The sequence below is a fragment of the Podarcis gaigeae genome, assembly GCF_964106915.1.
Source record: "Podarcis gaigeae genome assembly, chromosome: 15".
NCBI lineage: Eukaryota > Metazoa > Chordata > Lepidosauria > Squamata > Lacertidae > Podarcis > Podarcis gaigeae.
Window position 1 is genome coordinate 33,599,212 of NC_139692.1, and position 26,364 is coordinate 33,625,575.

General features: G+C 44.2%; 1 protein-coding gene and 1 long non-coding RNA gene across 5 annotated transcripts in view; one reads left to right on the top strand and one right to left on the bottom strand.

Moving 5' to 3' along the window:
* The window catches only part of SH2B2 (SH2B adaptor protein 2), a 54,481-nt gene extending 29,070 nt beyond the window's left edge, over window positions 1-25,411 (top strand). For 3 of the 4 annotated variants that reach the window (XM_083714533.1, XM_083714534.1, XM_083714532.1), the window contains 9 exons: window positions 1,510-2,394; window positions 8,482-8,583; window positions 12,862-12,953; window positions 13,867-13,961; window positions 15,222-15,407; window positions 16,432-16,625; window positions 18,752-18,923; window positions 19,833-20,167; window positions 22,503-25,411. In XM_083714533.1, coding sequence (XP_083570659.1) covers window positions 1,537-2,394; window positions 8,482-8,583; window positions 12,862-12,953; window positions 13,867-13,961; window positions 15,222-15,407; window positions 16,432-16,625; window positions 18,752-18,923; window positions 19,833-20,149 — 2,016 coding nt within the window. In that variant the 5' untranslated portion in view covers window positions 1,510-1,536 and the 3' untranslated portion in view covers window positions 20,150-20,167; window positions 22,503-25,411. The remainder of the gene's footprint in view (window positions 1-1,509; window positions 2,395-8,481; window positions 8,584-12,861; window positions 12,954-13,866; window positions 13,962-15,221; window positions 15,408-16,431; window positions 16,626-18,751; window positions 18,924-19,832; window positions 20,168-22,502) is intronic. The other variant, XR_014558336.1, reaches the window with a different exon arrangement.
* Window positions 21,700-24,991, bottom strand: LOC310832761. Its single transcript, XR_014558415.1, has 2 exons — window positions 24,179-24,991; window positions 21,700-22,539 (listed from the first exon to the last, which is right to left on the bottom strand). It is a non-coding gene; the product is annotated as an uncharacterized lncRNA (long non-coding RNA).
* Window positions 25,412-26,364: the final 953 nt, after the last annotated feature.

Sequence of the window (26,364 nt, forward strand, 5' to 3'; positions counted from 1 at the left end):
GTGGATCAACCTCAAACCGATGCCAACCAGTGGCTTTCCTGATCACTGCCAAGAGTTTCCCACTAGGCAGGAGATTCTGTCCGTCCCATGGCCCATTAGCAAAGCTGTCCACAAACCTTCCTTTCCAGAGTCTCTTTAGCCAAACTGAGTTAACCACTTCCCAAGGAAGAGTAGGCTTTGTGATGCTGATTTATTTCTGATCTTAGGAGAGCTACATCAAAAGTTACCGTGGCCTGGAAACTCTCTTGAAATTCTGAGTGTCTGTTCTGACCATCAGACAGCAAAGGACGGGTGAAGAGAGAGTTTCCCCATGTGCGTTGAGTTGCCTGCTCACTGTGTAACCACGTTGTACTCATCTAGGGTGTCCATGAGTCAAGGCCGGACTACTGTGGCTGTCATTCCCAAAATAGGGCCCCACTTCTCCCCAAAAGGAACACATGAAATAAAGTACCGCAAAGTAAGTCGTACGGTAATTTAGCAAATTTATTATGGGATAATTTTTTGTGGACTGGAGACAATACTAGGGATGGGGACAGCACCCACCCAACCCATGGCCTCAATTCCATGGGTCCTGAATCAGGTTGGCTTGCCTTGGGCCGACCTAGGGATCACTCACTGTGCCCTGGATTCAGTCTCAAAGGAGTCTCTTAAATATACAGCTGGGAAGGGGGTCAATTCTACACCACCCAGAAAGGAGAGTCGGGCACTGGCTCCTACCTTCTTTTGGAAGATGAAGCCAGAGGTCAGGGTAGGTCTCGATTTAAAAGTGCTTATATTGATGTTTAGAGCCCTATACAGCTCTAGACTGCATTACGTCAAAGAATGCCTTTCCCCATATGAACCAACCCTTGTGATCTTCATCAGATGTCCTTCTCTGTGTGTTCCACCTGAGAGAGTGTGAAGGAAATGGGCCTTTTCAGTGGTGGCCCCCTCATTTGTAGAAGGCTCTCCCAAGGGATAAATGCCTGGTGCCATCCTTGTCCATCTTTAGGGGCCTGGCTAAATAATGTTGTCTCTTACAGTGATTCTCACCTCTTGGTGGAGTGGGCCACACTTGTTCATATTAATAAGTTGCTGTATGAGCATTTTATATGTTCTATATTGTTCGTCGCTCTGATTCCCCACCCAGCCACCGGTTTTAAATAGCTTTTTATGTGTTGCATTTTACCTTGTCAAGTTGCTTTGAGAATTTTTACTGTATAAAGCGACTGATAAATGCAGATAACAATAAATGATGGCAATACTCTTTGCATGCTTGGTTGGGGAATGAAGAGGGATGCATCACGGTGACGAAGCTAGCCTACTGCACAAAAGATAACATTCATAATCATTCTTCTTCCAGTTTTCGCCACACGAATGCCATATGGCCCTTGAAAGGCAGTCCAGAAGGCAATGTGGCCCTCGGGCTAAAACAGGTTCTGCTTCCCTGCAATAGCTCTAACTGGGTGGCTGGGTGGGTGTCGAACAGGACTGCCCATCTCTCACTGTGTCTTTCTTGCCTTTGGGCAGTTTGCCAGAAGGTGGAATGGACCAGTCATGAATGGTGATGCCTTTTGTCAAGATCCTCCCTCCCAGCTTCCCGACTGGAGGGAATTCTGTGAGCTGCACGCCCAGGCCGCTGCAGTGGACTTTGCCCAAAAGTTCTGCCAGTTCCTGAAGGAGAATCCACACTACGACACCCCCGGGGCAGAGACCTCCTTCTCCCACCACTTTGCCGCCAACTTCTTGGACATCTTCAGCTTGGAAGTCAACAGGGTGTTCGTTTCCAATTCCCCCACCAAATACAACATCGTGCCATTTGTCGGGCTTCAGAACTGCCACATGCCTTACGGGCAGGACCTCCTGCCGAGGAAGGAGCAGGCCTCCACAGAGTCCCTCGACAGCATGGACAACCCCGTCTCCTCCGGCAGGTATCTGAGCCAATCACAGCAGGTCCAGGCCCGGAAGGTCTCCTCCTATGGCCAATCCCGGAGTTCGGAGGATGTCTCTGTCCATGCCACCTCCAAGCCGAAGTTCAAGAAAGGCTTTTCCCTGAGGAATATGAGCTTGTGCGTGGTGGATGGCATGAAGGAGATGTGGCACAGGAGGTCTTCCCCGGAGCCCGGTGCAGAAGCCACACAAAGCAGGCGGTCCGAAAGAGAACACTGCCCTCCCGGGAACAAGGAGCATGGCGATTCCAGGGAGAAATGGACCCACAAGCTGCGCCTTTCGAAGGGGCAGTCTTCCAAGGTGGATCTGGTGGACATTCAGAGGGAAGGGACCCTCCGCTACATGGTCGCTGACGATACGAACTGTGTGGGGAGTTCTCAGTGGCAAAAGTGTCGGTTGTTGCTAAGGAAAGCTGTGAAGATGGAGGGAGAAAAGTTCCTTCTCGAGTTTTACGTTCCTCCCAAGGTAAGGACTTTCGTAGCTAAAACCTGCCTTTCATATGTATGTATTGGCTTTGTTTGTTTGCTTTTATTTCAGTGGGGTGAGCGTCGGATTGCAGGTGCAGAGAAGCCAACTAACCAGAGGACAGAGATCGGGAAGCCGAATGCTTCTCTGCACTCAAAGTGAAATTTCACCCTAAGAAGGGTGAAAGGAATCATCATTCTGTAGTCTACTTCCAGTTGAAATGGCTTGTATCTGAGTCTTCTTCTTTGGCGATCACTCAGGGATGCGGGTGGCGCCGTGGGTTAAATGACAGAGCCTAGGACTTGCCGATCAGAAGGTTGGCGGTTCAAACCCCTGCGACAGGGCAAGCTCCCGTTGCTCGGTCCCTCCTCCTGCCAACCTAGCAATTCAAAAGCACATCAAAGTGCAAGTATATAAATAGGTACCACTCCAGCGGGAAGGTAAACGGCGTTTCTGTCCACTGCTCTGGTTCGCCAGAAGCGGCTTAGTCATGCTGGCCACATGACCCGGAAGCTGTATGCCGGCTCCCTCGGCCAATAAAGCGAGTTGAGCGCCGCAACCCCAGAGTCAGCCATGACTGGACCTAATGGTCAGGGGTCCCTTTACCTTTACCATAGTTGAGTAAGATTGACTTCCATGAACCTGATCTTAACAGTGAGTCCGTAAGTGACTGCGGCGGCCGATTCTGGATCCACACGCCCTTCCACAGTGGGGACATAGGTTTCTAGGCAGGAGTTGGTCACGGTGAGGGTTTGCCAAGCATGCCTTCCTCTTAGCATGTTTCTCCCTTTCGTTCTGAGTTTGTCCATGACACCTTTGGTAAAGGCTGTTCTCCACTTGGAGCACTCACAGGCCAGTGTTTCCCAATTGTCAGTGTTTATACTACATTTTTAAAGATTTGCCTTGAGAGAGTCTTTAAACCTCTTTTGTTGACCACCAGCATTATGCTTTCCATTTTTAAGTTTGGAATAGAGTAGTTGCTTTGGAAGACAATAATTAGGCATCCGAGCAACATGACCAGTCCAAAGAAGTTGATGTCAAAGAATCATTACTTCAACATTGGTGATCTTTGTTTCTTCCAGTACACTGACGTTAGATCAACTGTCTTCCCAAGTGATGTGTAAATTTTTTCGAAGACACTGTTGATGGAATTTTTCAAGGAGTTGGAGATGGCACTTACAAGTGGTCCATGTTTCACAACATACAGTAAGGTTACTTGGGTGCCGATTTTAAATAGTAGTTCTTACAATGACCAGCTGGCATAGAAACAGCTCGGGGACAGGAGGTGCCTGATAGAGCTGGCTTTTCAGCTGAGCTCATGGAACAAGCCCCTTTTGTCATCTCTCCCACAGCCCGATGGAATGACTGGGTGCTGCCAGGTGGCAATTGCGACTGACCATGAAGGCAGAGCATAGCCATTGTGGCTAGCAGGCCGGCGACAGCCTTCTCCTCCATGAATTTCTCCAATCCTTGTTTTTAAAGCTATCCAGGTCGGTGGCCATCACTGCCTGCTGTGGGACTGATTTCCATAATTTAACTAAGGGCTGCATAGTTTTGTATTATTTTTTGTTCGCATTGTATTGTTTTGCTGATGCTCTTTGCCACTCTGGGCTCCTTTTGGGAGGAAGGATGGAACGGAACCCTAATGAAATCGATAAATATACATAATCCAGTATACTGAGTCAGGCCCTTGGCCAGTGTTGTTGGCTCAGAAGGCCGTGGTTCTGCAAGGTCCCAGGCCAAAGTCTCTTCCAGTGCTGGAGATCCTTTTACTGGAGTATTGAGCCAGTTTGCTCCCTTGAGTACCCGGGGGCCCATTTCCTTCCTAAAAGGCTGCATGTAAAAGCAAAAGGAATTAAGGCCAGCCAGGCTGGTGCTTTGTCTTTTGTTGAATCCTTTCCTGTCTTATTTTTTCCACATCTTGTGTGTGTGTGTGTGTGCGCGCGCGCTTTATTATCCTTAATCGATTGTCTCTCTAAAAGTCTGGGAAGCGGCAGTAGATAAGAAGCTTGTTCATGCCTCCCCCCCCCCGCCCCCCGTAGCTTGTTTCCAGATGTCATTTTCTCTCACAATTGCTCCGTTATATATGCCTAAAAGTTTCCCCTTCCGCCTACACAGCAACCTGGTGCCTTCCAGTTTTGGACTACAACTCCCATGAGTCTCAGTCAGCACAGTCATGCTAAGTGACTTGTGAAAGGGGGTCCAGTTTCTTGTAGCGCTACAAGCTAAGCAGGTCTGGATCTAGTCTGGCACCCATGGGCACCATGTTGCGTAAGGATGCCTTCCTTGGGTGTCCCCAGGCAGGAGGCCCTTGGACCCTGCGGAAATTTTGTTTGGCCACTCCCTCTGGCCTCTGTGGTTTCAGTAGGCATCTGTTGCCCACAGGTTCAAGTATATATTTTTAGCCAGAAAGGCCGAGCTGCCCAGGGAATTCCAGTGCGGCCTTAAACATGTGGGAGGCAAATCCAGGCAATGATAAAAATAACAGAAACAATAGGGGCTAGCAGCTTGCTTTTTTAAAAAAAAAAGGAAAATACAAATTAGGATTTTCAGGGGAGCTGAATTCTATTATTGTTGGGCAAGGGTTACAGCTCAGTAATGGAGCGATGCTTTGCATGCAGAAAGGACCCACATTCAGTCCCCGATGGCATCTCCCAAGTGGGGAGAGCAGCTGTGTGAGAGGTCCCTGTCTGGAAACCCTGGAGTAGACCAGGGCTATGCAATGCAGAGCTAGACAGACCCTTGATCTAATTCTGTATAAGGAAGCTTCCTATGTCCCTATAGCCTTCCGGTGTCTTTCCACACACCCTGCAGTTTCTCTTGGTATCAAGAAACCGCTCTGTGACCGCAGCGGCTTATTTGCTGCTGATTTGTGGAGCGTGTTTCCTTTTTGGCCATTCTATGGATTTCTTGCTAGACCAGCTGTTGTGACAGCTGGGTGTGAAACAGACAGCAGCCGTACGCAGTTTCATGCCTGCAGCCTGTGTGCCTGCTCCGGGTTCAAGCATAGCCTTGCACGAAACCTTCCCTCGCTCATCACGGCGTCTCTGTAAATTGAGCCGAAGGGAATTTGTCACTCTGCAGGGGGGACCGGACAAGGGCGCATGGAAAATCCCATTTTGGTGAAGCCCTTTTATGGTGCCTGCTCTCTGGCTGTTGCCAAACAAGCAAGAGATCTTGTTTCCATTCATTCCCTTCTAACCTTTCTACCATCCCCAAGGAGGAGGTCGTGGACCGGTTGCTTAAAGCAGCTCTCTGGGCCAGTGCTTAATTTATCCCTAGGAAAAGAGAAGTGTGGACTGAAGCCCCCTCCCCTCTTTCACACACCCCTCCACACACACAAACTTTGCTAAACTAGGAGCTCTTCTCCCTAAAAACTCTGTTACTTTTGTTTTCCTACTACTTTGAGGCTATTCTGAGACCCTACCTACCCACCAGAGTGGTGCATGCTCTAGTTATCTCCTGCTTGGACTACTGCAATGCACTCTATGTGGGGCTACCTTTGAAGGTGACTTGGAAACTACAACTAATGCAGAAGGTGGCAGCTAGACTGGTGACTGGGAGTGGCCCCCGAGACCACATAACACTGGTCCTGAAAGACCTGCGTTGGCTCCCAGTACGTTTCCGAGCACAATTCCAAGTGTTGGTGCTGGCCTTTAAAGCCCTAAATGGCTTTGGCCCAGTATACCTGAAGGAGCGTCTCCCCACCACCACCATTCAGGTCAAGCTCCAAGGGCCTTCTGTCAGTTCCCTCACTGCGAGAAGTAAGGTTACAGGGAACCAGGCAGAGGGCCTTCTTGGTAGTGGCTCCTGCCCTGTGGAACGCCCTCCTATCAGATGTCAAGGAAATAAACCATTACCTGACTTTTAGAAGACCTCTGAAGGCAACCCTGTTTAGGGAAGTTTTTAATGTTTGATGTTTTATCGTGTTTTTAATACTCTGTTGGAAGCCGCCCAGAGTGGCTGGGGAAACCCAGCCAGATGGGCTGGGTATAAATAATAGATGATGATGATGCTACACTCAAGCAGTTCACAAAAAAGCATGGGGGTGGGAAACAACCGAAAGTATAAATACATCGAGCAAAGTGTTTTATACTAGGGGCTTCCACTTCTCCTTGCAGTACTCATCAACTCTGCCTAACCCTACCAACGTCTCCACCCGCCACTGCGTCCTGGCTTCTTGCAAATCCAGGATTGTGATGTGGCTCCTATGGAGACTGTGCGATGACAGCCTTACACTTCTATGTATATAGAAAGACATACTAAAAAGGTAAAGGGACCCCTGAGCATTAGGTCCAGTCGTGACCGACTCTGGGGTTGCAGCGCTCATCTCGCTTTATTGGCTGAGGGAGCTAGCGTACAGCTTCCAGGTCATGTGGACAGCATGACTAAGCCGCTTCTGGCGAACCGGAGCAGCGCACGGAAACGCCATTTACCTTCCCACCGGAGCGGTACCTATTTATCTACTTGCACTTTGATGTACTTTTGAACTGCTAGGTTGGCAGGAGCAGGGACCGAGCAACGGGAGGTCACCCCGTCGCAGGGATTCAAACCGCCAACCTTCTGATCAGCAAGTCCTAGGCCCTGTGGTTTAACCCACAGCGCCACCCGCGTCCCATACTATCTCCCTATAAAAGACATTTCAGAACAGTTTCACAATATTTTCATACTAAATGTGTGACTTCCTCTGACCTAGCAGGTGAAGATGTAGTAGATTGTTCAGTGGCATCGGTGTAGAACATTTTTCTGTTCTAGGTGGCAAGTGGCAAAAGTTTTCCTCTGGCAACTTGGTCAAAGTGTCCCATAGGGGCTCTTGTTACTTGCCGATGAGGAGATTGGTGTTCACCTGATTAAGAGGAATCACAGAATCCCAAAATTGTAGAGTTGGAAGATATCTATTTCATATTGTCCAAGGTTCTAGTTTCTCTATTTCCCGGCTGCTGTTGCATATAATTGACTGTGAAGCAGTTTGGCCAGGGGAGATGTAAAATGTCCTGGCGTTATAACACAGGTAAGTTCTACTTGACATTGCAAAGAGAAAAGGAGTGACATGTCTGGTTGCTGTTTTCGGTAGCAGCACTGCATTTATTGTGGTCACCCACTGAACGTTGCTGGATAGGCAGTTTATAAATGCTCAGAGACATTGCCCTCTTCAGCTAGCAGGTGCTATAAAAGAAATTAAAGATAGTACTCCTGTTGGGCATTTGGAAATAGAATATACAAAACAAAACAAAAACCACCAACCCACTCATATTTCATTTATGTTACCATGGAGGATACGATTTCAAGGGCTGAAAATGTGAGTCCTGGATGTGGATATTTATTTATTTATTTGTTGTCACACTCCATTATATTACCACTGTCCATCATCAACAACAGAGTTCAGAATAAAAAATACATTAAAAAACGAAAAACAACAACAGAGCTCAGTTTTGTATGAATACAATTTACTGGGCGTAAGCCCCATTGAATGAGTGGGATTGGAGAAAAATAGCTGCCTCCAGCAGATCACTCATTCTAATCAGACTGCTCAGGAGAATACCTTCCTGGGGGTGAAGTCCATCTTAGCTTACCTGTACCAGCCCCTCCCTCCCTCTCTCTCTCTCTCTCTCTCTCTCTCTCTCTCTGTGTGTGTGTGTGTGTGTGTGTGTGTGTGTAAAAAGCCTTTTATATTTCCTCTTACAATCTTTTGCCCTTCCTTAGCTCTTTGTGGCTGCTTTTACCTTTTTTATTAATGGGAGTTTTTGAATAGTTAATTTCTCTTTAAGGACTTTTTTAAAAAAAGAAGAAGTTTAGAAATGTAAAATTATTGCTGATGTTGGAACACAGCCGTGTGTGAAAATATGTAAATGAAATGTTCCCTATTCCTTCTCCTATTTCCCAGTGGGTGCTGTACTTTTAATTAAAAGATTCTGGCGTCGCTGGAGAAGATTAGGGAAATCGCATTTTTAATAACGTTGCCTTCATGTGAACAGCCTTCCTTCCTGTGAACAAGCCTCTGCTATCTCCTGAGGAAAACTATTATTTCTAAAACAATTGACATATACTTTTTTTGTTTTTTAACTCTCTTTCTCTTTTGGCCTCTAGGCTTCCAAAGCGAAGGTCAGCATCCCTCTGTCGGCCATTATCGAGGTGCGCACGACTATGCCCTTGGAGATGCCAGACAAGGACAACACCTTTGTGCTTAAGGTAAGGCACCTTAGGTAGAGAAGCCCCCTGTGGTAGCCACTGGTGCCTATTTTCTTTATTTGCAGTCAGCAGTCCATTAAACTAAGGTTACCAGATTTTTTCTTTTTTTAAAAAAATAATAATAATTTTTATTGATTTTAACATATAAATTATAAAATGTACCACAAAATTTATCACTTATACAATCTTTTTAGACTTCCATCAGCACCTCTGATGATCCACCGTTTTAACCACTTCTTATGCATTTCTTAACTTTATATTGCCTTTACATCTCTTAACAAATCATCCTCCCCTTCTCCATTTTTGCAATTCTTCCAATAATACTCCTCACAAAACTTCTTACAAACCTACAAACGTTGTCTGATCTTCACAAATACTTTTCAAATAGTCCGTAAATTTACTCCAGTCTTCCATGAATTTCTGGTCCCACCGGTTTCAAATCCTTCCTGTTAGTTTATCTAGTTCTGCATAGTCCATTAACTTCATCCTCCATTCTTCAATCATTGGTAATTCTTCTTGCTTCCATTTTTGGGCCAATAATATTTTTGCTGCTGTTACTGCATATAAAAAGAGCTTACATTCCTTTCTATTTATATCACTCCCAACAATGCACAGTAAAAATGCTTCTGGTTTCTTTATAAATGTATATTTCAACATTTTTTTCATCTCTTTATATATCATCTCCCAGAAGCATTTCACCTTTTTACATTGCCACCAAGGTTACCAGATTTTTTTCAATGAATCTGGGGAAACTTTTCAACTTCAATGGATTTTGTATGGGGACTGATTTGCAAATCCAGGGACCATCCCCGGGAAACGGGGACGTCTGGTAACCTTACATTAAACATGATTCAAACCCAGATCTCCAAGTCTGTCTCACACACCTCCATTTTTGAAAGCCTGTTGCAAAAGGAAGAGGCAGATGCACTGTTTCAAAGCGTTGTCCAGTTTTCGCCCTTCTACCTTCCTTGTGTGATGAGCGCTCCTTTTTTTTTTTTTTTTACCCTTTCATTAAAATTGCACCGCCTGCCTCCCTGTAAGCGCTGGGCTCCCTTTTTTGAAGAGCCAGCTCAGGGATGAAACGATGCCCTACGGGCAGACCGGGTTGTCATGGAGACCGGCCTAGCTGCTGCATGAGCAGTTCCTTGGCAAATCGAACTTATGCAAACTTCCATCCAAGCTCTCTGTCAGGGTGGACAAAAGGCACTTTCGTGATGAACGAAAACGTTGACATTTGCTTTGTGTTTGCACAAATGGATTTGGGGGAATGGATTTCGTTTGTTTCTGGTTTTTAGAGGTCCTCCCCCCCCCAATCCAAATTAATTTTCCAGCTTCCTGAATTTATAGAGAGCATTCATGGGATGAGGATAGGATGCAGAGAGGCCTGGAGATGAGAGATGAGGTGGGGCATCTTAATGGCTAAATTTACTTTTCTCAATCTTCCTGCCCCAGTCCAGCAACAATCATTGGTGAATTATTGCCTTTGCATCAGTTGAAATTCGAAGCCAAAATGAGACGTGACGTGGTTGGCCTTTGCATTGTTATTCTTTTTAACGGTTTATAAAAAGATTTATATACCGCGAAACGGACAAAAACCTCAAAGCAGTTTACAGAGAACAATATAAAATATTCATTAAAAATACCAGTAAACACCTTTGATTCCCTTAACACAGCATTCCTGTTTTAAAGATTCTGATAAATGTGCACAATTTAGGGGCTGGGAATCCAAGGGTATTTTTAGACCATCGAGCGCACCCCAGCTTTTAGAAAAACCGGAGGATGTGACACCTTCATGGTTCCTGCTAGTTCAAATTCACTTGTCTGCTAGACATATAGTTCATACAAGGGATTCAGTGAGATAGTTGGCATTCTTTGAAAACTTACATATTTCTGGGGGAAATCTCAAGAGTGGAATCGTATAATTTATAAAGGTTTGCGGTCATGTTCCATGAAATCTAATGTGAGTTTAAAAGCTTTTTGGGAAGATTACTTGGGACTATCAGTGATAAGTCTTTGCAAAGTGGTATGGCAGAAACCCCTATTGTTGTTATTATTTTTTCAAAGTTAAGGGATCTATGATAAAAGTAGTGCTGAGGTGCTATTCTACTCATGTGAAATTGGTTCACATGGACCCAGGGTCTTCCAACAAGTGTTGGAGAGGTCGTCTAGGGTTGGGTACTTCCTTTCACATGTGGTGGACTTGCTCCATGGTACACTCTTTTTGGATGAGGGTTTTTTTTAAAAAATAATAATAATTTTTCATTGATTTACAACACAAATATACAATTTTATCCAATCTTTGACAAACAAATTCTCTCTCTCTCTTTTTTTTTTTTTTTTTGGACTTCCCTCAGCTTCTCTGTCAATCATCCATCTCTGCCTCTTGGTTACGCATTCCTTTCTTAGCATTGTCATTAATCTTCCCTCCCACTACTCTTATTTCTTTTTAACAATACACCTCAGCTTTCACAGTGCTTCTTGAAATCCCACTAACGTTGTTTGAACATCACATGTGCTTTTTGGATGAGGGTTTTGCACCGCCCCCAATTCTTCTGTTGCCTCTCAGGTTATTCCTTAAAACCCCAGTCTCAACTCTGTTTTCTGTTTTTCCTGAGGACATGAATCAAGTAATTTTGTTGCTTTTAGCAGCAGCCAAAATAGAACAACTCCTCTATTTTTACATTAGAAGGTTGTTGGTGGTGTAAAGTTTGGAAATTGGCTGTGCGAGAGAAATTGACCCAAAAGAACAAGCTTAGCCGGAGCAAAAAAAGAGGATAAATTTGAGGAAACTTGGTCTCTTTTAACCTTTCTAACCCAACCTGTACTAGCCATCCACTAAATGACCATCTTCCTTTGGCGGGGTCAGACCATATTTCCAGATATTAAGATTTTATTATCCTCATGAATCTCATCCTACCACTGTATTTTCTTGTCTAGTGGATTTTTTCTTTCCGTTTTGCTTTTGCTGTCAGATATAATCCCTATGTTTGCACATACTGTGCTTAAAATATCTATTGCCTCTTCCCTTGTTTATTTCTTTTTATGGTTAGTATTATGTTAATATTGAAAATTAATTTAAAAATGCATTAAAAAAAAACAGTAACACCAAACCTTACACACAGAGAGAGAGAGAGAGAGAGTGTCCTGGAACCGTTTGAAAATTAAGGCGCAGCTTCTGATTGGCTGCAGGAGCTTCCTGCACTCAATCAGAAGCCGCGTCGGATGTTCGGCTTCCGAAAAACATTTGCAAACTGGAACACTCACTTTCGGGTTTGCGGTGTTTGGGAGCCAATTTGTTAGGGCACCAAGCTGTTTGACAAGCAAGGTACCACTGTATATACAAAGAAGATTGTCGAAATATGGGCAAAACCAGCAGTTTTTTTTAAACTAAGGGGTGCCCTTCTTCTCACTTGCCATCCCTGCTTTCTCTGCCTCAGTTTCCCTCTCTCTGCTTCAACTGGGAGAGCTGGAGATTCAAGACTGCCTGAGTAACTTGTCTCCACATCACCAAACCCTTCCATTTTACCCCAGGTTCATCTCTAGCTATCCACCTGTACCCCCTTCTAAGGTGGCAGGGAGCTGATTCTGTCCTCCACCTGCTTTGCAGTGTAGGGCATGCTAAGGGTCCCATTAATCCGTAAAATGCCTCTCTATACAATGCTCCCATGTTCCTCTCACTCCTCCAGTTTCCTCTGGCACTGTTCTTTTGTGCGTATGTGGGGAAGCCATTTGTCTCCGCACCTTCTAGGCTAGGATGGAGGAAGTTAGGGAGTCAAACCAAGTTTGCCTCACCACACTTTAAACTCCCTAGGCAAACCCCGACCCCTTCCCTCTCCTACCCAGGTTCCAACCTTTCATTTAGAGGAGGGAATGTCGTCCCTTCCCTCACCCCAGATGTATTTCTCTTTGGGGGCATGTTGCTCCCCTCAAAGCAAAGCCTCCCCTCTAGGCCACACACCTGAACATCTGCCTTTCTTTCAGCCGTATAGTAGAGAGAGAAATGCACACAGTGAAATTGTGTGTTCGAATTGCATGATGCAGACATGCACCTTCAATAATAAGGGACTTGTGAGACTCCAGGTGCTAGCTGATGGGAGAAACGCACTCTTTTCTTGATCTGAGGAATCATTTTATTTGTTCACACTTTTCTAAGGGTGAATCCTGGATCCCGTTGAGTCTTTGTACAAGTGTGTGGGAATGTGGAGAGATGAAGGATGTCTTTTTGTTTTAAGATACCACAAAGAATGGCTCCCCCCCCCTTGTGTTTTTTTCATCCAGGTAGAAAACGGTGCTGAGTATATTTTGGAAACGATTGATTCGTTGCAGAAACACTCCTGGGTGGCAGATATACAAGACTGCATAGATCCTGGGTAAGATGGCAGGGGGCGCTGAGATTGGGTTTGCTGAATGAGTGCCCTTGAAGTTCAGAAAAGCTTGTTGTGTAAATGGCGATAGGCATATGGCAGTACGGCGCTCATACTGCTCCACAGGGATTTTATTCAGAATATTTTTCAAGATTCTGATTTTCATTAGCCTCCAAATGGTACCCCCAAATTAGTGGTAAACATATAGGCATTTTTTTCAGTTTTAAGTATTTTATTCAATGTTGAATCTTCCATACATATCAACTCAAAAAAGACAGATTAAACAAAAAAAAATAATCTGCAATTCTCATCCTCCTCCTCAGAACATTGAGAATCAGTAACAAACACTTAGAAATACTCAGTAAAACCTTCAATAATCCACATATTTCTTCCATCTTAACATGAAAATATTTTGTCTATAACTGTATTCCTTAAACCTTATATAATAAGTTAACTTTGCCATTATTGTATAGCCGCACGTTTTATTGTGCCATTCTTTGACCATTGGGACTGTTGCCATTCTCCATTTGCCAGCATATAAAATTTTGGCAACTGCTAACGGATTGAGAGATCATTTCCTTATGTACTTTCCATATTGATCCTTCTACATAATTCAGTGGAAATGTTACCGGATGAAGAGAAACCACATCACCTAGGCCCTTCATTCCAGCTAGGGCCCTTCTTGAAGCCATGGAGGCTTCTGCTGGAGTCTCCACTCGCCTGAGACAGAAGGAGAGATGTTAGCAATATGGGGTTTGTTTATGGTACATGGTCTGGTGCGTCTAAAACAGCTGTACTTTCATTTGAGAGATCAGTGAATCTAGAACACTGACACTTAAAAAAAAAAGATGTATGCATATACTTGCAGAGAGTCACTGGTGCAATATCTTGTATCCAACTGCTTGCTCGTTTCTTCCAGAGACAGTGGGGACGACATCGAACTCTCCTCCTGCACCCAGGGGGCTTGCCTGCCAAGCAGAGTGTCCTCTTGTAGCTGCGAGTTCCTGGCTGGTGGTAACAAGACTTTTAAATCAGATTTATTTACTTTTTAATGTGTACACTCTGGCCCCAATAACCCATGCATACAAAAAAGAGGTTTTTCTATGATTGGAGAAGTACATTTGGGTGTGTGTTTTTTAGTTGAATTAAAAGGTAGTACAAGTTACAAGTTCAGGTTTGTAAGTTTATTGTCCTAGCCAAAGGCCATGACAAACTTGCAGCAATAGTATTAATGAAATAGTACAGAACATACATCCATAATATAGGAGAGAGGATACCAGAGACACATACAAGCTTAAATCTTATTTGATTTTGGATTAAATCTCCAAATCACCAAAACAACCTACAGCAATTTTATTTAACTCCCTTTTCCCTAAACGGCCTCGGTCCAGTATACCTGAAGGAGCGTCTCCACCCCCCATCATTCTGCCCGGACGCTGAGGTCCAGCGCCGAGGGCCTTCTGGCGGTTCCCTCATTGCGAGAAGCAAAGCTACAGGGAACCAGGCAGAGGGCCTTCTTGGTAGTGGCGCCCACCCTGTGGAACGCCCTTCCAGCAGATGTCAAAGCGATAAACAACTACCTGACATTCAGAAGACATCTTAAGGCAGCCCTGTTCAGGAAAGTTTTTAACGTGTGATATTTTATTGTATTTTTGGTTTTTATGGAAGCTGCCCAGAGTGGCTGGGGAGGCCCAGCCAGATGGGCGGGGTATAAATAATAAATTATTATTATTATTATTATTATTATTATTATTATTATTATTATTATTATTCCTGGTAGTTTGATAGAGTCTGTGTTGCTTGGGGTACATATGCCCATTTCTTATGTCCTGCTATAATCTCCACTCAAACAGATACCTTAGGATTTAATGAAGCTTTACCCCCTTGCCCCCAAATAATCAATAAATGCAGAATGTATACCCATTGGTGGCATAACACTTGTAACTAAGAATCTGAGTTTGAGCTTGATGTTTTCCTGCTCCCTCCTACTTCCTTTTCCTTTTGTATTGTGTCTCTTACAATGTGAAGCTGAAGGCAGGGACTATATTATCAATGATATTTGTAAGTTGCTCTGGGAACCTTTTCTGGCTGAAGAGTGGGATAAAAATGCTAATGACAACATGTGAATTGGAATCATAGCATGTAGAATTGGGATACACCCCAAAGGTCATCTGGTCCAATGCAGGAATTACTTTGCAGAAAAAGAGAGAAGTTGTTTGAAGCCTTGAGAATGGATTTTGGGGGGGTTTTTTAACAGCGGAATTCTTTTTCCAGATACCTCCCGGTTTCAGGACAGATGTGCAGGCTCTGCTGCCCCAGACACTATGCCAAATCCTGCCACTGTTGTCACAGCACCGCATGGTCGGATCAGGGACTCTGCAGGAGAATACAGAGCTCATGTCCCATTGGATAACTTCTTACAGACATTGGAGTCATCGGCTACTGGTAGCCATACTGCAGGTACCGTGTTTCCTGGAAGAAATGTGAACAGCTCTCCCCTGCTCCCATATCACCTTTTTCCCTGTTATTTGGAATTGTGTACTTTGTAATCTGTTGGCCCACTGTTGATACAGGTGGTTCAGTTTTGCTCATTTTCCAGACAGTGTGCTAATTTCATTTCTGGAGCTCTCCCTCCCGGGACAGCCCTCAGCTATGGCAAGTTTGGTGTGGCTTCCAATTTGGTTGAACAGGGGAGGTCTAGTGGGGCAGCTGAGTGAGGCAGGTCTTTAATACTGGGCTGGACAAATGAACAGTCTGACCTGGTATCAGGCAGCTTGCTATGTCAAATCAAAGTTTCGTGTGTGTGTGCGTGCATGTGTGTGCTCTGCCCAGATCAGTTACACAAGGTTTGCAGTTAAACAGAATAGCATGCATCCTTCAAACAGTTCAGATGGTTTGCTGGTGTTTGTGGGTGCGGGTGTTTGTGTGCTGGCCAATGTTCCTAATTATTTATATTCCACACTTGTACCAATTTTCAGAACTGAAGGTAATCCCAAAGCAAGATCACATGGTTCTGACTCATAGGTTACATTCACCTAAAAATGTGATCTGTGAATTTGGCAAAACACATCTGCCATACAAATACAACTTTCCACACTGGAGAGCCTGCATTGTGAAAGGACACCCTCCTGCAGATGTTTTAGGGTGGCCACATTGCTTCATTTCCAATAAATGCATATCCTATAAGTTCCTGATGAAATCCCTTAACTTTTTATAGCTCAAAGGTTCTGGTTTTAGTTTAGTTTCGCTATAGCCCCTCCCAACAGCAAGAATGTGTTAGCATTTGGGAAGCATTGCAGAACAAACTACAAGCAGAATAAATCCACCACTGGTGCCTTGCTCCTATGTCAAGAACATGCTGCATAACACACCTTCAATGAAACACCCACTTGCAGGGTCCCGTATCTCACTTCCTTGCAGTAGAATTCGGCGCAAAATATTCCAGCATTTGACTTCCTCCTCCTTCTTCTCTCAACTGGGACAGGGGAGGAAAGCGAGACGGAAGCGGAGCTCAACCTTCTGGACTTCCCTTGGTTCCATGGGACGCTATCACGGGTCAAAGCTGCTCAGCTGGTCCTGTTCGGTGGAGCCAGAAGCCATGGGCTGTTTGTCATTCGACAGAGTGAAACACGGCCAGGCGAATACGTGCTGACCTTTAACTTCCAGGGGAAAGCCAAGGCAGGTGACCATTATTCATGAATGGATGGATCTTTATAACAAAATTTATAACAATATACTCTCAGCTGTGGCCCTTCTTCAATGGGAGGTCTGGAGGGTGGCAACATGAGAAGAGACTTTCTATGGCAGCTCCCTGCTTGTGGAATTCTCTCCCCAGGAAGGCTCACCTGACACCATCATTGCATAGCTTTAGGTACCAGGCAATAATATGCATTTCCCACCAGGCATGAGTTTTTTTGGCTTTTAATTGTCTGGATTATCTTTTAGATTTTAATGCAATTTTAATGCATGCATTTTTAAATATATTCTAAGTCGCTTTGAGTTACCTTGGTAAAAAAGTGATCAATACATTTAATAAATAAAGCAAAAGTGCTGCTTGATTGTATGCAAAACCTCTAAGCAGTTTACAGACATAAAAATAAAACAAACATTAAAATTGTCAACAAAAGACAAGAGTTAAAATCAGTAATTATTATTATTATTTGAAATAGAATTAAAATTGGCAATAGCCCAAAGCAGACTAAAACACACCCGCGTGTCGGGGTAGGCTTGCCTGAACAAAAATGTTTTTAGCTGGCTCCGAAAAGAGAACAATGAAGGTGCCTGTCTGGGGTCTATGGGGGGAATTCCAAAGTGTAGATGCTGCCAAGCTAAAAGTTTAGTTTCTTACAAGTGCAGAATCAATATTATGTGGCACCTGAAATGGTGGGCATATAAGGGGCAAGGCAATCCTTTAAGGAAGTTGGTCCCAAGTTGTCAAGGGACCGTTTTGGTTTTATCCTGGAGCTACAACAGTTGTGTTTCCCTGAACTGTTAGCCTGCCTTGAGCATTTAAAGTTAAGATTTGGTGACTTCTTGGTTCACAGGAACCTGCCTTTATACTGCTGGCCCATCTAGCTCAGTATTGTCTACCCTGGTTGGCAGCAGCTCTCCATCTCCAAGCTGATCTGCATTGCCGCTGAAGGGTTTAGGTTGCAAATATTGTTTCGGGGGTTGAGAATAAACCTTCCGGTTGAAAGGAGTCACTGGAACTTGGCAACATGCCTGTACATAAGCATAAAATAGTAAAACAGCCAGAGGCTTAGAAACCACCAACCAAAACCACGATGACTACTTTGGCTTGTTAATTGCCTGGTGTCTGGCATGGAGAGCTTCATGAGTGCCAGTTAGAGGAAAGCAGCCAAAATCTAAAGACACGGCTGCCTTGCCTGCTCCCAATAACAGAGGGGGAGGCAGTGGGAATGCTGCAACGTGTCTTGCAGGCACAACAGCCCTTGATTCTTTGCCACTACTTGGGCTAGTTGAGTGAGGGATATGTGTTCATTTGCATGCATCAAGCAGATGCAAAGCTGGCAGATCAATGGAAGCCCCATGTTCTCCCATCCTGTTCTGTTGGCGCCACCTGAAATTTAGCTTACTGAAATTAAAATGAATTGTTAGTATGCTCACCCTACTTCTCTGAGCAGTGAGAAGTTCCAAGATGGCAGTGATCCCCCCAGGTGTGGTCTGTTTTGCATCGGCACCATCTTACTTCCGTTCCTGGTGCTACACTTGAATGTGTCTGTATTGTGTCAACCTTTCAAAAGCCGATTTAAAAACTTTGGGGGAATATAAAATTGGGATATAAGTATTCTAAATCTTTAAAGTTCCGGCCCAGAGCTTTCTTGGAAATAACAGCTCTTTCTGAAATAGGCACAAATAAGATTAAAAAAGACATTGGAAACACAGATCAAAACACAACAATATGATGCAAGTGGTCTTTAAGTATCTGAACGGCTGCCACACAGAACAAGCTTGTTTTCTGCTGCTCCATTGATTAGGACCTGAACCCAGTGGATTCAAATTGCAAGAAAGGAGAGTCTGACTAAATATTAGGAAGAACTATCTGATGGTAAGAGGAGTTAGACGGTGGAACAGACTGCCTTGGAATGTGCCAGACTCTCCTTCATTGGAGGTTTTTAATCAGAGGTTGGATGGCCATCTGTCAAGATCCTTTAGCTGTGATTTCTGCATTTCAGGGGGTTGGACTAGATGACCATTGGTCTCCCTTCCTACAATATTATTTTACGATTCTGTGGTAGCTGGTTAAAAATTCATTCATTCATTCACCTTCTAATCTCTTACAGCACCTGCGCCTGTCCTTGAATGAAAACGGCCAGTGCCACGTCCAACATCTCTGGTTCCAGACTATATTTGATATGCTGAGGCATTTTCACATGCACCCCATACCCCTGGAGTCAGGCGGTTCCGCTGATATAACACTCCGCAGCTATGTGGTGGCCCAGAGTCCCTTGCCAGGTAGGTTAAATCCCCATTCTTTCTGTCTCAACCCCAGCTGAGGCCTGCCTGAGCAAAGAATGAAAACCACAGATAATTCGTCTATGGTCAGCTGTCTTCATGGGGTTAGTCTCATGCAACAAAAGCTAGAGTCTCGTGGCACCTAGAAGACTTTAACCAGTGTTGTTATGGCTTAAACCTTTGTGGGCCTACAGTTCACTTCATCAAATGTATGAAATATTATCCTGCCACACATACAAACACACACTGTGCGTATCCGTGGAAGTCTGGATAACACTTTATCCCATCTGATGAAGTGAACTAGGCCAGTCCTCAGTGTGTAAAAAATATTAATGACCCATAATCAAAATACAGTAGATGGCCCAATGTAGCAGAAAAGATTATTTATGTTTGTCACCACAGCTGCGCAGATGTTATTGGCCCAGAGGTAGAAAGAAGATAAAGTCCTGACCAGAGAAGAATGGCAGATGAAGTTGATGGATTATGCCAAAATGGCAAAAATGACTGGAAGAATCAGAAATCAGGGAGAACAAAATTTTAAAAAGAAATGGGGGAAATTTGTAATTTATCTTAAAAACAGTTAAAATCATTAGTAGGATTGGAATAACACTTGCAGTTTAATGGTGAATTTAATGGATATAATGGAGATGTAAAATATTTGGATTATTATGAAAGATTTGGATTATTATGAAAGATTTGGATTATTATGAAAGGAGGAAATGATTAACAGTAGGACCCACAAAGGGGAGGAGGGAAGTCTAGGAGATTCTTTGGAATCTTGTTTTTATGATGTATGTTGGATACGTGATTGTAAAACTTCAGTTTGAAAAACCAGGGATCTGCATAGGTCAGGCCCACCGCTATGTGGCTGCTGGTGTCTGTGACAGCTAACTTCCTTTCCTGTTTCAGAGGTCAGCCCGTCCCCCGCTGTGGCCTCTCAGCAGCCCACTTGCAGAAATGACCTGCAGTCGCAACACTACTTCTCCAGCTTCGTCCCTGTCACCTTCCAGCCAGCCTCCCCTTCTGAGGGCACCACTTCCTCTTCCTCCTCCTCAGCCAGCCACTCGCTGTACCATCGGATGGAGGGAACCCTGAGCGCCCGAAGCAGGAGCAACAGCACCGAGCGCCTGTTCGATTCTGCCGCCATTGGGGCAGAGGATTACCACGAAAGCGAGGGCTCGCGCAACAGAACCAGAGCCGTGGAGAACCAATATTCATTCTACTGATCCTTCTGATGGGGAATGGTTGGTTTTCAGTGTGGCCCGGTGTCTCTCTTTTCCCTCCCTCCTGGGTGGGGAGATCTAATACACCTGTTGAGGTTTCTGCCTCTTCACTGGTTTACTGCTTCTCGCAACAGTTTTGGCATTCTCCTGGCCTCTCTGTGTGTGGCACCTCCATCTCTTTGACCTACAAAGGGTTTCCTTCCCTGTCTTCTTCCCATACTATGAACTGAAGGTGGCCCTTCCTATTCCTGTCTGGGCAAGAAGGATGGCCAATGATAGCAAGCTCCTGAAGCTAAAGGACAGAGTGAAAAACACACACACCCTCCTGATGGTTGCCACCTGGATATCGGGAGCATGATCCAGAAATAGGGATGCTCTTTCCTGCATCTCTATGGAGCCAGACCTCTTTACCTCTTATTTGTTCCCACCCTAATGGTCTCATTCAGATGGAAACAGGAAGTGTTTGTAAAACTTTAACTGCATTGGGACTGAGCCCCCTAGTAGCTAACTCATCACCAGGACCCAAGGGTTTTAGAGGGAAAGCTAACAAAGGAACTGTTTCTTGGATTGCTGCAGTCTTGTGTGGTGTGGGTTCTGTGGTCCTCTTCATCTTCACTGTAAATAGTTGGGCTCATGATAGTCTTCGTCTCCTCCTCTTGAAAAACTCCACATTTGGTACTGGAGTACAGTTGTGCGCAAAGGATGTATGGTGCTGCCTGACATTGATGCAAATCTGAGGCAGAGGCTGCCCAAGGAACAGGTACCAGTTGCTCCCTTTTGGTGTGGACTAGATGGACCTAGAAATCTGATTTCATAAGGGCTTCCACTCTGAGCATTCACTGTGGAGGAATGGCCGCACTGTGTTCACCTACTGTTATGGTGTATCCGCATGATGACATGCTCCTCCCATGTGTTTTTCCCCTGTCCAGCTTCCATTTTTGTGTGTGCAGATAATCCAACTCTTAAAAGAAACCCCACAGAAAGCCCCACAACGGAACAGTTATCTAGTTTCCCCAGGAGCAGCTGGCCTATTGTGCTGCTATTTAGTAGCTTCCTTGGCTGGATATGGCCTGTATTGATTGCTGCAGACTTTTATTTCTCTATATAGTCCACCTCTCTTCTCTAGGAATCAACTCTGTTACTTGTACCTCTTCCCTTTCCAAACAGTGTTCATTTATTTCTGTTTCTTTTCTCTCCCTGCCCACCCTGCCCCGCTCCAAAAAAATAATTAAAAAATAGAGAAGGAATTGGGAGTGCAGTGAGGATGGGGAAAGCAATATTTAACCCCTTCCCCACAAAATGTTTAATTTTAAACTACCTTTCAGAGTACATTGCCCTCAAAAGATGGTATATAAAAAAATCTAACAATATATAAAAACAACAAGGTATAAATCACTGTACACCCCTGTAAAAATGAGCACGGACAATTGCTGAAAGCCCAATAATCGATCATATGCAGATTGAAATTTATATATATATATATATATATATATATATATATACACACACACACACACACACACACACACACACACACACACGCACGCGCGCACACACACACACACACCCCTACCTTTAGAGCTCTCTCAAAAACCAACAAAGATAGGCTGGACTTATTTGCTAGGGAAAGGTTCCATAAAAGCAGGGATAGCTCCGTTGGCAGAGCATGAGAATCTTAATCTCAGGGTTATGGGTTTGAGCCCCACGTTGGGCCAAAGATTCCTGCTTTGCAGGGGGTGAACTAGATTACCCCCATGGTCCCTTCCAACTCTGCAATTTTATGATTGTAAGAAGGACCTGAGTCTGAAAGCAGAGTTGTTGTTCCAATTCTAGGCAGAAGAGCAAAGATTTGGTGCTGCTAAAATTGTCCATGTCTAGAAGCACTCCCATCAGGCAGTTCCATATATTCTTAATTTGCTTAACTGTACTCCAGACGCACAACATGGAATTGTCTCCACGTTTTGCACCACTTTCCAACAAACAAACATCCATCAGGTTCTAAGAATCCCAACTCAATCAATCTTGCAAATGTTATGTCTGGGCAGTCAGTGATCAGTATTTGGGGGGGCGGGGTTGGCACAACAGAAGCCACACATGACTGGATAATGGTTTATAACAGGGGGCCTGTGGCCTACTAAATGCTGTTAGACTACAGCTCCCATCAGCCTCAACCAGCATAACCAGGGACTGTGGATGATGGGAACTGTAATACAAGAGAATCTGGAGGGTGCCAGGTTCTCCGTCCCTAGTTCATAGGTTTCAGCTGGCAGATAGCAACGGACCAGTTGGTGCATTACATCCTGATTGCAGTTATGTCTGCTGTGGCCTGAAAGCATTGGTTGCATCTTAATTCCAGCAGCCTTTCAAGACTGGATTCCTGCATGTCATGTCCCCTGAAAGAAATGAACATGAAGAAAGGCTCTGATGCTGGTAGGTGCAGAACGCTGTCTTTTAATGTTTCATTACCAACACATCTCTCAATGAAATGGTCTCACTGCTATCAAAGGGAAATCCCACACATCCTATGAATGGGATAAATCTCAGATCAAGTGCAAAATTCTGCTACTCCATAAAAGTATATTTTCGGGTTCACAGGGTATATACTTCCGTCCCTGGCCTGCTTTTCTTTAGAACCTCAAGTGCAAAGTGGTATTGGAATATATGCATGTACCCTAGAGTCATACAATGGGTGACTAGCCTATACAAAGCTATACCTGAGCTACTACAGAGCAGAGATTTCAACCCCCCCCCCCAAAAAAAACCATTTCTGGTTTACTCACAAGCTATATTGACTTCAGCAGCCTAATTGAGGGAAGGGGAAAATACTGCCCCCCAATTATTACACAAGAGGAAGTCAGAGTCCCATGTCAATCTTTTTCAAATTATCTGGCGCTCTGCTAATAGGTTTGATCTACCTACTGCCCACCCTTGTTCTAATACATGCTTGTGATGGGATAGAGCCACTAGAATCCTGTAAACTGAGCTATAACAGATTATGGCTTAAACTTCAAGGAATCTCAGATTTCTGACCCACTGTATACAGTTACTTAATGAAGCCTGCCCAGAGCAGAAACAGGAAGCTGCAAACTCGACATCATAAACCTGTCCTTGTCTAGCTTGCAGAAATTCCTGTTCAGCATTAATATGTATAAATCAAACAACTTCAACCAAGCAGCCTCAGAGCTCAAATTAACTGAAGAGTCTTAAGCTAAAGGCAAAGAAATCTAGCCCAAAACAATGCCCATTAACTCCTTTGTAAGAGCGTAAGGAAAGAAGAGCCTCTGGGATGAGATGAAAGGCTTCTGTAGTTCAGCATCCTGTTCTCACAGTGGCCAACCAGATGGCCGCAGGAAGCCTGTAAGCAGGGCTCAAGTACAACAGCAACTGCAAGTGGTACTGAGACATACTGCCTGTCATGTTGGAAGCAATGTAGCCAGCATGATAGTCTTATCCTCCGCAAATACATATTTCAAAGCCATTCAAATTGGCGGCCACTACTGCATCTTTCAGCAGCAAATTACGTAGTTTAACTGCACAGTGTAAAGAACTCCTTCATTTTCTCTGTCGTCAATCTTCCACCCTTCAGTTTCATGGATGGCCCTGGTGGTTAGGCAAGAGAGACAAAAACCTTCCTCTATCCACTTTCTCCCTGCCATATATAATTTTATACACCTCTGTCATCTCTCCCTTGCTCTTTCCCCCCCTAAACTACTAACTAAGCTACACATCAACCCAGAATCAAAATCAAGTGGGATGTTGGAGATAAAGGGGGGGGGGGTCCCTGCACTGTTCCAGCACCTGTGTGTAAATACTGAAACTGAAGAAACTACTGTGTTGGGTTTGCAACACAACTCTAGTGCAATCCTGTTTATGTTTACTTGAAAAGAAGCCTTGCTATGTTCATTTGACCCTTGCTTCCACTGAGTCTGTTTGGGATTGCAGTCTGAACCAGGGAGATTGGAGAGATGTGTCACTTAGCAGCCACTCTTAAAGAAGTGTTTGCTCTTATTAGCCTGTCACATTGTCACTCACCTATCAGATCAGCTTGGCAAGATAACAGCAGTACTGTGGTTTCAAAACATGCCCAACTGATAATTGTGTATGAAAGCAGTAATTCCATATGTGAGGTATTCATTCCTTTGACTAAAAAAAAAAGTTCCTGTAGGAAGGAAGGAAGGAAGGAAGGAAGGAAGGAAGGAACATAGTTATAATAGGGTCAAATTAGAAGATTAATATTAGTTTAAATATAAACCTAAATAATTCCTATCAATATTACATGAGCACGTGCAGTAAAGATGTTGCACCAAAGGGAGTTTCCAGATGAGTAATTTGTGTTAAATTAACCAAAGTTGTCCTTAATTTGTAGGTGATCTTACATTTGTCCCACGCTGAAGAACAACTACTTGTCCCATCAGTGTTTCTTAGGCCAAACACCACAACTATGAGAGCTTTGAATGCAGAATGCAAAACCACCTTGCCTGTTTGTTTTCTTGGGACCGGTTCTCCGTTGGTAGCCTCACCACGTACCTGTTGCCATGGTTTTCTTTAAGATTTCTGGGAAACTCTTGACGGAAGTGGTGCCTTTCCATTCTTCACCAGGAACAGTTGTCATAGGCAGCTGCAGATTGCACCTCTTCCTTTAAAGAAAGTTCTGAATCGTGGCATTTGATCAGTAGCACCTTTTAGAGCAGCAAGCAAGTCATGGACACAAACCGCCATCCTATGAGATAAATGCCTCTTGACTTTCAAATCCAGAACCTGTCTTTATGTCTATAAATGAAGGCATTGCAGCCTTATTGTGCGGGGATGTAACATACTGGGAATTTTTTTTGCAACAGGGACACGTGGTACAATGTGATACAAAAGCAAGGAGGGAACCTTTGTAGATAACCTCATACCTGCTCCACCACCACCCCTCAAGAAAGGGATTAATGATGTTCAGAAGAGCTATAGTCCACTGCTGGGCCCTTCTTCATGGAGAATTATGGCTGGAATTGCACCCTTGTCCATATTGATTTCTTCTGTGCCAATCAGAACGAAGGAAGAAAATGAGGACCGAAGGAGCCGCAATTACAAAATGAAATGTTAATTTGTAAATACGATTTTTTTAAATGTGAAAAAAAGTTTTAATGTGCTGTAGAATAAATTAATTTTATTTACAAAACCAACTTGTAAAAGAACTGGAAAAAATAATGGTGTTCTGATCTTTCTTTGAGGGGTGCAGGGAATAAAACAAGCTTTGAACAAGCTAGAACATTGGAAGTACTATACGTAATATTTTATTGGTGTTGCTAAATATTATTTATTCCATTAATATGCTGCCCTTTATCAGAAGTTTCCAGGGCTGTGTACAACTTTAAAACCACATTACAGAACATCAATGATAAACACATAGTGGGAGACAGCCTAATAATAAAATAACCATCGTAATGACAGTCTGCTTTGCCTACACTTTCACGGGCCATAGATTATTTAATAGCCATTGGCCTGGGTGGAGATGAATGTTTTTGGCTGGTAATTGATGTAAAAATTGGGCTTGGGCTTGGGCTGCCCAACTCCCCATCGGACTCTTGAGTCCCCTAAGTCCATGATCAGTCAGAGAAAAATGGATGGAGGCAGGAGCCAGTGGAATGCAAGGCAGATATTAATTTTTCTGTTGCAACACGAGTTTCTTCCAAGGAGGGAGAGACATTGAACAAAAGTGTGCAGGAACCTTTAAAGACTTTTGACATTGCCCAACTCCCTTAGCCAAAGACCACCCCCCTATCATCATACGTACATCACAGGAGGCTGTCTACAGCAGAAATCCTGTTTGCCAGGATACCTGATAATGGTCTCTGATTGCATTTACCTGGGCAGTCTGGCCATTCTTTTGTGATGGTTAATACTTTAGTTCCTGAATCCAGGTCATAGGCTCTCCCTATTCATACACAAACACACCCTTAAGACAGGATTTGTAAGTGAAAAGACAATGGGAAGGCTTTCCCCATTTTACCTTCCTTACTGCAGAGGAATATTTGAGGTCATTGGGAGGGTCAAAATGGCTTCAGGATTGCTCTCCTGTACTATTTCAGACGTAGGACGCAGGTGGCGCTGTGGGTTAAAGCCTCAGCGCCTAGGACTTGCCGATCGAAAGGTCGGCGGTTCGAATCCCTGCGGCGGGGTGCGCTCCCGCTGCTCGGTCCCAGCGCCTGCCAACCTAGCAGTTCGAAAGCACC